This window comes from Malaya genurostris, chromosome 3, assembly GCF_030247185.1.
Source record: "Malaya genurostris strain Urasoe2022 chromosome 3, Malgen_1.1, whole genome shotgun sequence".
NCBI lineage: Eukaryota > Metazoa > Arthropoda > Insecta > Diptera > Culicidae > Malaya > Malaya genurostris.
This window is the reverse complement of record NC_080572.1, coordinates 234,563,816-234,578,851: the sequence shown is the minus strand read 5'-3', so window position 1 is coordinate 234,578,851 and position 15,036 is coordinate 234,563,816. Positions and strand designations below refer to the sequence as shown.

The following is a 15,036-nucleotide window of genomic DNA, read 5'->3' as shown; positions in this document are numbered from 1 at the left end:
TTGTCGGAAACAAGCCTTACCCTCTAAATCAATCTATCGATCCCACTCTAGTTTATGATTTTCGTATATGAGATGACTCCTGTAGCCGAGATAAATGGGGATACCGTTGCCCTACTTCAAAATCGCAACGGACGGCAATATACGGAGGAAAAATCTCGTGCACAGAAGTTCTACACCCAGATGTTGACGTAACCACATTGTCTAATTATGGATGACGAAATGTACGTGAATGCACTAAAAAGTGACACTGTGGAAATCGTCGAGAAAAATTAAGTCAGTTCCTTTTTTTCATCAGCATAGTTTTTATAACATCATATAAGTTACAATAATAACCTTTGTTCTAACATTTGTCGTCGATTAAATTTTATAACATCACTCGCGGATAAACGTTTTCCTTTCTATGTTTTAGTGCTTTCTTCACATATTGCTCGCCATTTCCATTCTGTTTCACAATAGAATTTGAGCTGACAGCCGAAGTAGTGTCTGGGTTGTCATCAGTTTTCACCTTAAAACTGTGTTCCGTTTTGTCAATCAACCAGTGCTTCAGCAGTAAATTAATCGGCTGCTCAATAACAAGGTAAACAACGAGTCCTAGCAAATAGGATGCGATAACAGTTCCGGTAACCAAAAGGAATGTTTTGGTGAAAGAAAAATCCACCATCACTGGTATGTAATTGAGAATCCATCGTAGCAATGGAACATGCAGCACATATACGCTATATGAAAGCTTTCCGAGAGTGGTCATCACACGTGAACTAAGAAATTGACGAAATGGTCCTGCAATCAAAACGAAATAGTCTTTATGTTCTAACAAACTTAGAACGACTTATTGTCACTTACCTGGAGGATGTCGGATGCAATAAATAAGACACAATGATACGCCCACAATGCCGTAGTTGTGAAATAAAACAAATTGTATCATAGTTAGCCATGATGGCCGTGGAATGTCATATTCATAGTACAAATATGCAGGAAACAAACCAAACACTGCCATGGGTACCGATGCTTTCTTCATCAGGCTGTAAAGCTAAAAAAAACGTAAGATTGAATATTCTTACTTAGTTTACAAAATAAATAAAGTAAACCCAGATTCCCCACTTCGGATTCGGAGACATTGACAGCGCTACTAGTGACAAACGGGTGTACTTTTTCTCATTATGCCCCGTTTACACTTCTGCTGGATGCCAGCATACTGGTGCCAGTATACTGGATTCAGCACGCATAATGTAAACGCTTCTAAACGATCTAAATTTCATGCTGGTAAGCGATGCTGGTGAAGAAATTCGAGATGGCGACGGAATGAAAATATTGAGCTTCTCGTACGTATTTCATGTTTTTCTCAGTTGAAAGCATTCGTCCGTATGAAGATGTTCAATATCAAAACTAGGAATGATTATTTAAATATTTTTAAAGACATATTTCATTGTTTCAAATCATTTTTGAAAAATTTACCAGCAAGAAGTTGCCAGCAATAGTTTAAACGCTACATTAGCTACTGTGATTGTGTGAAATGCACAGACAACTTTATACATAGATCTTAGGAGCATTTACGCACCCATTCTTAAGCAGACGGCGCTTTTGGTGTCACGGGCTGCTCAGTTACATTACTATTACACTGGGGAATCTAGATGTATTTTATTTATGACTTTATTTATAATATAATTACACATAATGGTATACCTTTGAGTTGTCCAGATTCAATTTTCCGTTCCGCGAAAAGTGGTACAGGAATCCTACAATAATTCCAGCTCCGTATGCATGAATGTTACAGTAGCTTGTTATGTATATGTTATTCAAGAAGGTTTGGTAGTAAAATACAAATTTTAATTCACTGTAATTACAGAGAAGTACGGAAATTAATTGAAATTGAAAAACTAGATTGTCATCATGAATGAATAAACTACAGTTTGGAATCAGACAAATAGAAGTTCACTCGAGCATAAGAGCGTTAAGGTACCATTAGCCATCTCAGCTCCATCGTTTATTACACATTTCATGTGACTTTTGTGTCATATACAAACTATGCAAATTTTTAGCTCGATCGGTGAAACTATACGAGGTCTGTTCAAAAAGTTCCCGGAATTTTTTAATTGCGCGCGTCTGGAGAGTCCGGTGGTCAAAATTTTTTTTTATTGTGTTGGTACATATGTCCCTAATGTATGGTGAAATTTTCAGCTGTATTCATTGTTTACATTCTGTTTTGTAGCGGCTGGTGTGGACGTGTTTTTTTGAGCTCGGCGATTTTTGTTAGTTTAAACAATGGAAGAATTGAAGAATTTGTATTAAATTTTGCGTGAAAAATGAAATAAAGTGTAACCAAGTGTGCGAAATGTTACAGAGAGCCTACGGTGAGTGTTTACGAGTGGTATAAGCGTTTCCAAGATGGCCGCGAAGACGTTGAAGACGACGAACGCTCCGGTCGACCCAGCACGTCAATAATCGATGAAAATGTGGGAAAAGTGGAGAAAATGATTATGGAATCACTATTAGAGAAGTAGCTGATGAAGTTGGCATATCAGTTGGCTCATGTCATCATTTTTTTTCAAATGTTTTGGGCATGAAACAAGTGGCAGCAAAATTCGTTCCAAAACTGCTGAATTTTGATCAAAAAAACAAACGCATTACCATCGCTCAGGAGCTGTTAAACGACGTCAACGACGATCCAAATTTACTTGAAAGGGTCATAGCTGGTGATGAAACATGAGTGTACGGTTATGATGTCGAAACAAAAGCACAATCGTCCACGTGGAAGCACCCAACGTCACCAAAACAAAAATCGCCGAGCTCAAAAAAACACGTCTACACCAGCCGCTACAAGACAGAATGTAAACAATGAATACAGCTGAAAATTTCACCATACATTAGGGACATATGTACCAACACAATAAAAAAAAATTTTTGGCCACCGGACTCTCCAGACGCGCGCAATTAAAAAATTCCGGGAACTTTTTGAACAGACCTCGTATTTTCGCGTCCGAGGTTTAAAGTTTATATGGGATTTGGTATGGGGAAACTGACTTTCTACAAGAAAATCTATTTACTTGTCTCCTGCGTTTTCGCTGTCTTTAAAACGACTAAAAAGTTGTGTTCGTATGCTTCGTTTTGTGATTTCAGAGGAGTGAAGCCGTGTTTCTATCAACTATTTTAAATGTTACTTGTCGTTGTAAGTACATTTTGTGAAACCATTGTATTTCGTGAAAATTCATATGACTAACTAAAGCATAAGACCATAACACATGGATCAATAAGTCCCGAGACTAAAGTAGAGATGGCGCTCGTAGTAAACCAGTAACCACGTCTTTCTAGAGTACTAACCTTTGCTTGAAACGGATCAAAATTTTAAGTCGATCCGACCAGAAACAGCTGAGTTATCGAGGTTGGAGTAAAGTCGTTTTGTAGTTTGTTTAAAAAATGGAAAAAACCGAGTTTCGTGTTTTGATAAAACATTGTTTTCAATGGGTAAAAACACCGTCCGGACTCTTGTCCATCAAAAGCAACGATTTGTCGGTGGTTCGCCGAGTTTAAACGTGGTCGTACCGACACAAATGACGCGGAACGCTCGGGTAGACCTGTGGAAGCCGTTACACCGGAAAATGTGAGTGAAGTGACAAAAATTATAATGAAAGATCGTAAAGTGAAGCTCCGTGAGATTGCTGAGATGACACAGATATCATTTGGAAGTGTATTTACTATCCTTCATGAAAAATTGAGCATGAAAAAGGTTTTTTCCAAGTGGGTGTCGCGATTGCTTTCGATGGAACAATAACAGCAACGAGTCGATGATTCAGAAAGCAGTTTATCGCTATTTACTCGCAACAAACAAGATTTCTTGCGTCGTTACGTGACCATGGACGTAACATGGATACATCACTACACTCCAGAGTCGAAGCGGCAGTCATCTGAGTGGCGCACAGCTGGCGAAAGCCGTCCGAAGCGTCCGAAAACGCAGCAGTCAGCTGGCAAAGTCATGCCGTCAGTTTTTTGGGATACGCATGGCGTGATTTTCATTGACTACCTCGAAAAAGGTAAATCGATCAACAGTGGTTATTATATTGACTTACTGGTGCGTTTGAAGGAGGAATCGCAAAAAAACGACCGCACATGCAGAGAAAAAAAAATCCTTTTTCATCAAGACAATGCACCCTGCCACAAGTCGATGAAAACAATGGCGAAATTGAACGAATTGGGCTTTGATCTGCTTCCCCACCCCCCATAATCGCCAGATTTAGCCCCCCGTGACTACTGGCTCTTTGCTGATCTTAAAAAACTGCTCCAGGGAAAAAGATTTGGCTCAAATGAGGAGGTTATCGCTGAAACTGAAGCTTATTTTGAAGCGAAAGATAATTTTTTTATAAACATGGTATTGAAAAATTGGAAAAACGTTGGAACCATTGTATCACCCTAAAAGGTGATTATGTTGATGAATAAAAAAAATTTTGCAAAAAAAATGTTGTTTCCATTGTTAGTCTCGGGACTTATTGATCCATGTGTTAGGTGCCCTGAAGATGAAGATATACCCTTCGAAACGATGACCGTTAACGAAAGATAAATGTTGTGACGAGAACCCAACCGACCGAAAAGCCATCGTTTGATTTGAAATTGTCAATGAGTTTATGACGGAAATAATTCAAATCACGAGCTTGTGGAACTAGCGCTACTTGCAAAATTTATTTCATACGAAACTAGTGACTTACATTTTCTTCCCGGATGTCATTTCGAACCTTGTGAATCAAATGATAATGATAGATTCAAACATTATTCAATAATGTTACTTGGTTCAGAAAAACATTAACCACCAAGTTCTTGCAATTTATCACCTTGTGAGTTCCTCCTTTGGGACGATGTGAAAGATAAAGTCTACACCAACAGCCCAGCGTCGATTCAAGATCACAACGATGGAATTCGTGAATGCAAATTTCACCAATTTGATTTTTTTATCCATTCCACTTTTTTTTATATTATTAAGTATTTGAAATATATGCTTTAACTGAAAGTAAATGATTATGATAGTTAAAATCAAAGATCAATTTTAGACAAATGAGACGATTTAATATTATAATAATAATTTTCGCAAAAAAACTGACAAACATTTTTTTAAAAAGTGAATCGATTCAAGAGACGATCCATATATTTTGATGGATCCTTCGTTAAAAAGCGTTGATAATCTTCGAAGAGTTTTGGTAAATTCTACGGCAACAATACAAGGAAGAAAACATGTGAAACAATCCTCACAAAATATTTTGTTACTTTTATTGATTTTCACATTCGCATATTAAGAACCACTGGATACAAAGAAAAACTCCACATTGGTATGCTATTGAAATATTTACAAACGACGTTGACATACAAGTTTAAGTAAAATGTTTCCGAATCGATTGGTAGTTGAATCCAGTGTTGGTGATTGCCGAAAATTTCACAGAAGCTGCTATATTGCTATCCATATTGTATACAACATTTTCAATCCGGTAGAAGATGCTACAAGAACTCGAATCTCTCAATGCATGAACCGAGAGAGAATTTTTCTACATTCCTTCGCTCCACTTCATACTCTGAGTATTTCTCGGCCCTTAAAAAAAATTACAGTCTGATAATGATCGTTGCTGTGTGGAATTTCCCAAGAGAGAATCGCAAGTTCCATTGCCGTTTCAACCTTCCGAGTGAACGGACGGGCTTTGTGTTTACTGCGAAAGCGTTGAAATCCAGTGCCGTGTGTGATAAAGTGACCGGACGATCAAAACTAGATCGCTATTGTGTAATAGACAATAGTGCTTTTTTCTGTGAGAGGTTTTTTGCACATTATACACATTGTTGTGTGCGGACGATCGAAACAGTACCGTTAGCCGGTGATTGTTTGATCGATCAAAACAGTTCCAGCGGTGTATGTGATATCACTGTGCGGATTACAAAAGAGTGTGCTTTTTCCTCTCGGAGGTTTTTTGCACACCATCGAAGCGGCGATACGCCGATCGACGAGGGCTGGGCCTTTGTGGCCCCGTTGGATTTAAGTTAAGTATTATTATTTAGTTTTTTCCCCCCTGCATTCGACCGTTCCATTTCTCCCCGATAAATTTATTTCTGCGCGGAGGTAGCTCCGCAACATGTCAAATTCAAATCCCGACCCCCCCTTTCTCGATAATCAGATGGAGACTTCTGTTGGCACCAATAAGTCTCGCATAAAGAGTTATCCCGATGGGCTTGCACTCCCGGCCGGGCCTTACGCGGTTTATTTCCGGACCAAGTCTAAGGAAAAAAAATTAAATATCCTAAAAATATCGCGGGACCTGACTTCGCGATATAATACTATAAAAAGTATTGATAGAATACGGCCAGACAAGCTCAGGGTCTTGTTTACTAGCTCAAAACAGGCTAATGAGCTTGTACAAAAGGATCCTTTTACGCTGGAGTACCGCGTCTACGTGCCAGCTCGCGAAGTCGAAATCGACGTTGTGGTCACCGATTCGAGTTTGACTTGCGAGGACATTCTTATGTACGGGGCGGGTTGTTTTAAGGACCCCTCACTTAAGAACGTCAAGATACTGGACTGCAAGCGATTGCATTCAGTATCGATCGCAGGGGATGGAACAAAGTCTTATCCCCAATCAGACTCTTATCGTGTGACCTTCGCCGGATCGGCTTTGCCTAACTTCATCCTCTTTGACCGGGTTCGTCTGTTTGTACCTCGAGTAATGAATTGTACAAATTGCAAACAATTGGGGTATACAGCTACCCATTGCAGCAATAAGCCACGTTGTGGTAACTGTGGGGAAGCTCATGCAGATGCCTCTTGCGGTAAGGATGCTGAAAAGTGTCTCTACTGCAAGGAGGGTCCGCATGACATAATGGCATGTCCTGCGTACAAACTGCGAGGTGATCGAATGAAGCGTTCCCTAAAGGAGCACTCCAAGCGTTCCTTCGCCGAGATGCTTAAAAGTGCCACCCCTCCTAAACAGACAACGAACCCATATGCCTGCTTGTCAACTGACGAGAGCGATTCTGACGACCCTTTGGAAGGGCCATCTTCGGCGGTCCCTCATAGCTGTAGGAAAAGAATCAATAAATCCTCTCATAAGTTACCTAGTAAGGGTTCGAAGGTGTCTTCCGAAGGGCTTCGAAAAGTTACAGCTAACGGGAATCGGGACACACCACCGAAGCAAACAGCTCCTGGTCTCGGAAAGCTCAATTCCGAGATGGAATTCCCACGACTTCCCGGGACTACAAAATCCCCAAGCGTCCCAGAAAATCTACCAGAGAACCAACTAGGTGCTGGACTTATCAAGTTCTCTGATGTTGTGGACTGGATTTTTACAACTTTCAATATTTCAGACCCTCTTAGAAGCATTTTAATTGCTTTCATGCCAACAGTAAAAACATATTTGAAGCAGTTGACTGCAAATTGGCCCCTTCTCTCAGCGATTGTATCCTTCGATGGCTAAATCATTCACCGAGGTCACGGATCTAATCACTGTTTTACAGTGGAATTGCAGAAGTATCATCCCAAAAATAGATTCCTTTAAATTTCTAGTAAATAATCTGAAATGTGACGCATTTGCATTGTGCGAAACTTGGCTAACCTCTGAAATACCCTTAAACTTCCACGATTTTAACATTATTCGCCTGGATCGAGGTTTTCCCTATGGAGGAGTACTTTTAGGGATCAAAAAGTGCTATTCTTTTTATCGAATTAACCTCCCCTCGATACCAGGTATTGAAGTTGTCGCATGTCATGTTACAATCAAAGGTAAGGACCTTTGTATTGCTTCCATCTACATTCCCCCTAGAGCCTTGGTTGGGCATCGGCGGCTCAGTGATATCATAGAGCTCCTTCCCGCACCGACGTTGATTTTAGGAGACTTTAACTCACACGGTACGGGATGGGGCTGTCTTGACGACGATAACAGATCAGCTATGATCCATGATATTTGCGACAACTTCAATATGACAATCTTGAATACGGGAGAAATGACACGAATTCCTGCACCACCAGCAAGACCAAGTGCTTTGGATTTATCCCTTTGCTCAACATCGCTACGGTTGGATTGCACGTGGGCGGTAATTCCTGATCCCCACGGTAGCGATCATCTACCGATCGTAATATCAATCACCAGCGGCTCAAAACCATCGAAGACAATCAATGTTTCGTATGACCTCACACGAAATATTGATTGGAATAGCTATGCGACTTCGATATCTGAGAAACTTGAAAGAACTCAACAACTTCCTCCGGTGGAAGAGTACACGTTTTTGGCTGGCTTGATTCTCGATACTGCGATTCAAGCTCAGACGAAACGTGTACCCGGCGCAAAAACTAACATCCGTCCTCCCAACCCGTGGTGGGACAAAGAGTGCACAAATTTTAACGCGGAGAGAGCCTCCGCGTATAAAATATTCAGAAAAAATGGAACACCTGATAATTATAGGAATTACGCGGCGTTAGACGTTAAAACTAAGAACTTGATTAGAGCCAAGAAACGCGGTTACTGGCGTCGGTTTATAGACGGCTTAACGAAAGAAACATCTATGAGTACTCTTTGGAACACAGCCCGACGAATGCGCAATCATAACACCACGAATGAAAGCGAGGAATATTCCAACCGCTGGATATTCGATTTCGCTAAAAAAGTATGCCCAGGCCCTGTTCCGGAACAGAAGATCACCCGCGCCGCGACACCAAATACAAACGAAACACCGTTTTCGATGGTAGAGCTCTCACTTGCACTTTTGTCATGTAACAATAAAGCCCCGGGATTAGACAGAATAAAATTAAACTTGTTGAAAAATCTGCCTGACCCCGCGAAAAGGCGCTTGCTGAATTTATTCAACAAGTTCCTCACGGGTAATATTGTCCCACACGACTGGAGACAAGTAAGAGTTATCGCCATTCAAAAACCAGGGAAACCAGCCTCCGATCACAATTCGTATCGGCCGATTGCTATGCTTTCCTGTATCCGCAAGTTGTTCGAAAAAATTATTCTTTTCCGTCTAGACAATTGGGTCGAAACTAATGGTTTACTTTCGGATACACAATTTGGTTTCCGCAGGGTTAAAGGAACGAACGATTGTCTTGCGTTGCTCTCAACAGAAATTCAAATGGCATTTGCTCGTAAAGAACAAATGGCGTCAGTTTTCCTAGACATTAAGGGGGCTTTTGACTCAGTTTCTATAAATATCCTATCTGAGAAGTTGCATCAGCATGGTCTTTCGCCAGTTTTGAACAACTTTTTACATAATCTATTGTCTGAGAAACACATGTACTTCGAGCATGGTGATTTGTCGACAATACGATTCAGCTACATGGGTCTTCCTCAGGGCTCATGCTTAAGCCCCCTTTTATACATTTTTACGTAAGTAATATCGATGAATGTATCAACACATCTTGCACGCTAAGACAACTTGCCGACGACAGCGTTGTGTCTATTATAGGACCCAAAGCTGCCGATCTCCAAGGACCATTACAAGATACTCTCGACAACTTGTCGACATGGACTCTTCAAATGGGTATCGAGTTCTCTACGGAGAAAACTGAGCTGGTTTTATTTTCGAGGAAGCGAGAACCAGCACAACTACAGCTTCAACTAAGGGGTGAAACCATAGCTCAGGTCTTCACATTTAAATATCTCGGGGTCTGGTTCGACTCCAAAGGCACCTGGGCATGTCACATTAGGTATCTGAAACAATAATGCCAGCAGAGAATCAACTTTCTTCGTACAATAAACGGATCATGGTGGGGTGCCCACCCAGGAGACCTGATCAGGTTGTATCAAACAACGATATTGTCCGTGATGGAATACGGATGCTTCTGCTTCCGATCCGTGGCGAACACTCATTTCATCAAGCTGGAAAGAATTCAGTATCGTTGTTTGCGTATTGCCTTGGGTTGCATGCAATCGACTCATACGATGAGCCTCGAAGTGCTGGCTGGCGTTCTTCCATTGAAAAACCGGTTCTGGGATCTCTCATATCGTTTGCTCATTCGATGCGACATTTTGAATCCTCTGGTGATTGAAAACTTCGGAAGGTTAGTTGAGCTTAACTCTCAAACCCATTTTATGTCCTTGTATTTTGATTACATGGCTCAGAATATTAATCCTTCTTCATTTGTTTCCAATCGTGCTCATTTCTTGGATACTTTTGATTCTGCTGTGTTTTTCGACACATCCATGAAGGAAGAGATCTATGGAATTCCGGATCACGTACGCCCTCAAGTGGCCCCTAATATCTTTAATAACAAATTTAGAACAGTCAACTGTGAAAATATGTTTTATACTGAAGGATCAAACATCGACAAGTCCACAGGCTTCGGCATCTTCAATCAGAACATCACCGCTTCTTACAAACTCAGTGATCCAGCTTCAGTTTACGTCGCAGAATTAGCTGCTATTCAGTACACCCTCGAGATCATTGAAACCTTGCCCAAAGACCATTACTTCATTGTCACGGACTAAGCTCAATAGAAGCTCTCCGGGCAATGAAGCCAGGAAAGTATCCCCCATATTTCCTGGGGAAAATACGGGAACATTTGAGAACTTTATCTGAACGGTCTTATTTAATATCGTTAGTCTGGGTCCCTTCGCATTGTTCCATTCTGGGCAATGAAAAGGCAGACTCATTGGCTAAAGTGGGCGCATTAGAAGGTGATATTTATGAAAGACCAATCTGCTTCAATGAATTTTTCAGTATTTCTCGTCAGAAAACTCTCGAAAGTTGGCAAACTTCATGGACGAATGACGAACTGGGACGATGGCTACACTCCATTATCCCTAAGGTATCGACGAAACCTTGGTTCAAGGGGATGAACGTGAGTCGTGATTTCATTCGCGTTATGTCACGGCTCATGTCAAATCACTATACATTCAACGCACATCTCCGGCGTATTGGGATCGTGGAGAACGGGCTCTGCACCTGTGGCGACGGTTATCAGGACATCGAGCATGTCGTGTGGTCGTGCGTAGAGTATCGTGACGCCAGGTCGAAGCTACTGGAATCCCTCAGGGCCCGAGGTAGACCGCCTGAGGTTCCGGTTCGGGATGTGTTGGCGAGTCGGGAAAGTTCATATATGCTTCTCATATACCAGTACCTTAAACACATTAATATGCAAGTGTAATGTGTTATTCCTCGCTCAGAAAGTATAATCTCCACCCACTGGTTCGAAACTAACATCCGCCCGATTCTCTCGATCCCCGTCCCTGTCCACCATCTTCATTGGAACTAACAAGATCTTTTTTTTTGTCACTAACCTTTTCGTTCCCCCTTCCCTGTCTCTTCACCATCTCAATGGCAACTAATTAGATCTCTATCGTTTTCAGACATTTTGTTCCCACATCCCCTTTTCTACCCCGTTTCCACAATATTTACTTTTTTTCATTCTCTTTCGCAACATCACCATCATCGTCCACGGGAGACCGCTCCAGTCGAAAACCAGTCATAATTAAGATTAGTAAATACCCTTGGCATCTTAGAGCTTAAGCAGTGTGCCTTAATATTATATTATATTACTGAATAAAAAAAAATCGCAAGTTGACAATTATAGCAGAAAATCGAGTCGATGATTCAACTTGATGATTCTCATACTAGGTTGCAATATTTCAAAACCCTTGTGTGGAGCATTCACAGACATTTTCATAGACACAACTTATACAAAGATTATATGCACATAGTTAGAATAAGCGGCAATAGTGAAATGATTCAATCGCAATTATCAACTGCCTGTATAGAATCGGATCGCGAAACGAAAATAAGTGACCGTTTGTTGCTTCAGAGAAGATCCCCACAGCGGCGTGCCAACCTTTGATTCTCAGAAATGTCATCGAGAGAAATTCGCTCTCGCACTGGTGTCGATTCTATGTTAAATGAGCCATGCGGGGTTTTTGTTGTTGCGATGATTTCCAACTCTCTTTGAAGGCACTGATTCAATCGTTGAAGAGTTGCCAGCGAACGTTCTTTGATACGATAAAAGCCATCCTTGGTTGAATTATGAAAGTCCGTCAACAAATGACTGAGTAATTGTCGTTCAAAATTATAAGAGAAAAAAGTTACGCTGGTAGTTTTGTATTTTACAATTGACGCCTGGCCTTGTATAGTGAAGAGTAAGGTTTGAAATGCATACGCTAATCACGTACACCATTCCGGAAACTATGAACCACCCAAGTAGCATGTTAAGTTGCTGTCCTGTATTATTCTAGTAACTGTTGTGTTATGGAAAAAGCGCAATTTTTCTGTCTTGTGCAACATATTTCTAGGTTCTACTGTTGTTACGAATATTTACAAAGCCTTGGTATTACATTCCTTTGGTGGAATTTGACCTTCTGTTTCAACAGACTTCGCAGCCGATTCAGAGTGTACAGAACCATTGCATGGCTGGTGCTACGATTCTACTGACACTACGAATCCTTCCAGGTCGAGGCTCAAACATACGACAACTAGTTTGTAAGACCAGTGCCCTATGCATTGAACCCGGTTACGAATATTTACTCACAACGATTATGCAACTGATACAAAATCTCATGCGTTGATCCCATCACAAAGGCAGTAGTAAATTCATCGAAAAAAAAAACAATTGTGAAACTCGTGAGAACTATTACGTAATGTACACGCTGCCAAAAAAAATCCAACGGTTGACTTAAATTCACCTAACATGAAGTAATCAAGCATGTTTTTAATTGTTGGGTGAAAAGTACTGTATCGATTGAGTAGTTTTCACTCAACAGTGTAGTTTACTTCAATAAGTTGCTGTTGGGTGAAAAGAAATTGTGTGTTGCATCGCAGAAACTATCGGTCAGATTTGAAGAGATTGAAATTATTTTGTAAAATTGCCGGTTTTGGGAGAATAATTCAATGATTGTCATCAATCGCAGTCTGAGTAGCTTTGTATAATTTCTTTTTAAAACAATAATTACACCGCAATATCATTTCAGGCGATGGAAGATATTGAGATGCGTTCGATCGCTCAACGGTACAGTTCCAGCACAGCAGCTCAATAGAGCAGCCTTGGCAGTTCAATGATGTAGTCTGTAGATTTAATACAGTGCGAACAGATTTAATTTTATTACTCATTCTGAATTTTGTAAATGTAACGGTAACAAACCATCTGAACATAATTACATTGTTGAAATATGCAAAAAGATAAATATTAAATAGATAAAGTAATCATAGTTGACTTTATTGTTTGCGATTTATTTTTCAAACCATCGAACGAAAACTGAAATCAAATTATCCAAGTTGATTTTTATATCGCTTGCGTAGTTTCTACCTAATCAGTACTATTGATGCTTTTACTCAAAAATCAGTAAAACCCATTTTACCCAAAATTAGCTTCCTGCACACAACCCCTCTATTGTGTGAAAAGTACTTAAAATTAGGTAATTTTTTGGCAGCGTGTACACAAGAAAGGAATGACGTTTACAAAAACATGCAAACATAATTCCTAATGAATAAGTTTCACATTTGATTTTCAATACAACTGATCTTAACACAAACATGGACCTTGTAAAATAATCGAAAAATGATAATGTTTCATATTAGAATTGATCTTTTGTGTTTTTGTAAATGAAAAATCGACAACGAACTGTGAAACATGTATTCGTACGCCCAAAATTTCCAAGCGCCTTTGAATTAACGTGGTTTGATGATTGTATAACAATTTCTGTGAAAATAACAGTCTATTATTTTTTATTAGAATCATCGGAGTGGTGCTTAAAATACGTGTATTCAAACATTCCTAAACTTTTTTGACGATTTTGATCAAACTTATGTTTTATTGAACCTGAAAAATCTCTAAATGACTTCTCCTTAAATATTTTTCAATATGTGAGTTGCATACAAAATGGTTCATGCAACGTAATGACTTAGAGCAAATTCAGCAGTTAAAAGTTCAATATAGAAGATCTATAATAGAACAGAAACTGGAACAAACGTATCCCTAGCAAGCCGTTCTAGTTTTATTTATTCGACCAATTCTTCAGTCAAATTTAAAACTGGTCTACGATGCCGTTCTATTTTTTGTATATTTGAAACACGAATAAAACACTGTTGGGGCTGCCAGTTTTTCTTGTTATAAAATTCAGATTTAAATTTTGAAACTGGCACAAATTATGCATCTAGAACTAGAACACTACTGAATGTGCCCTTATATTATCTAAATCTCTACGTTTTAGATATTTTTTGTGTCAGTTTGAATCTTCTAGTTGAATAAAACAACAATACAATATAGTCATTCATCTTAGCGAGTCCGACTTTTGTGATACGCACTGTAGGTATTATTTTGGTAAGCCCATGTGCTGGAGTTGCAAAAACAAGTTACCAAAACGGAAATATATAATTATTAGTGTAATTATGAACTTAACTTATCGTTCAATATCTTCAAAACCTTTTTTACAAGTTTTGAATTTTATATCATTGTTTCTCTAGAACTGAAGAAAACTGCATACGCTGACCAAATAGTCACGAGGCAGTTGAAACTATGCGGACTTAGCAGATACATATTTTTTACAGCAAGCTTCTCAATTCGGCTTATCATTTTTTGCCTTGCGGAGAGCATCATTTCGCTTATTTTTCTTCCACAAGAGATTTAAAGCAATTTCAACTTATATTGTGCTGTTTGGAAAATTTTCGATAAGTTGCACAATTGTTATAATTACTCTCGTTTTACATGACGATGTGAAAATATTTTCAGAACTTCTATAACTGCTAGTGAAACATGAACAAGTTGGTGATTTGCTGCACAATTGTTTGAGATGTACTTAAAGTTATTCTTCAGTGATTTTTTCGGTAGTATTGTGAAACTTAACAGTGATAAGTTGCACAACAAATTTTAATATATTTTAAAATCTTTCTGAACATATCTAACATCAAAAACAATTCCTAAACAATTGTAGAACATCTTGAAATTTCAATAAGTTTCATTTGATACTTGAGCAAATTCCCCATGTATTTTTGAACATAATAATTAAATTCAGCTAGATAACCGAACGAATTGAAAATCTAATCTTCAATTCGAAAGTAATTCATCTTGCACAAAAGCGACTCAGTTCGTTTACAAAA

At 39.4% G+C, this 15,036-nt stretch overlaps 1 protein-coding gene across 1 annotated transcript in view; it reads right to left on the bottom strand.

The window, feature by feature from the left end:
• Positions 1 to 301: 301 nt before the first annotated feature.
• The window catches only part of LOC131434245 (nose resistant to fluoxetine protein 6-like), a 39,267-nt gene continuing 24,532 nt past the window's right edge, over positions 302 to 15,036 (bottom strand). Inside the window, exons 7-9 of the mRNA XM_058600899.1 lie at positions 1,681 to 1,831; positions 841 to 1,027; positions 302 to 777 (exon numbers count right to left, since the gene is read on the bottom strand). Coding sequence (XP_058456882.1) covers positions 365 to 777; positions 841 to 1,027; positions 1,681 to 1,831 — 751 coding nt within the window. The 3' untranslated portion in view covers positions 302 to 364. The remainder of the gene's footprint in view (positions 778 to 840; positions 1,028 to 1,680; positions 1,832 to 15,036) is intronic.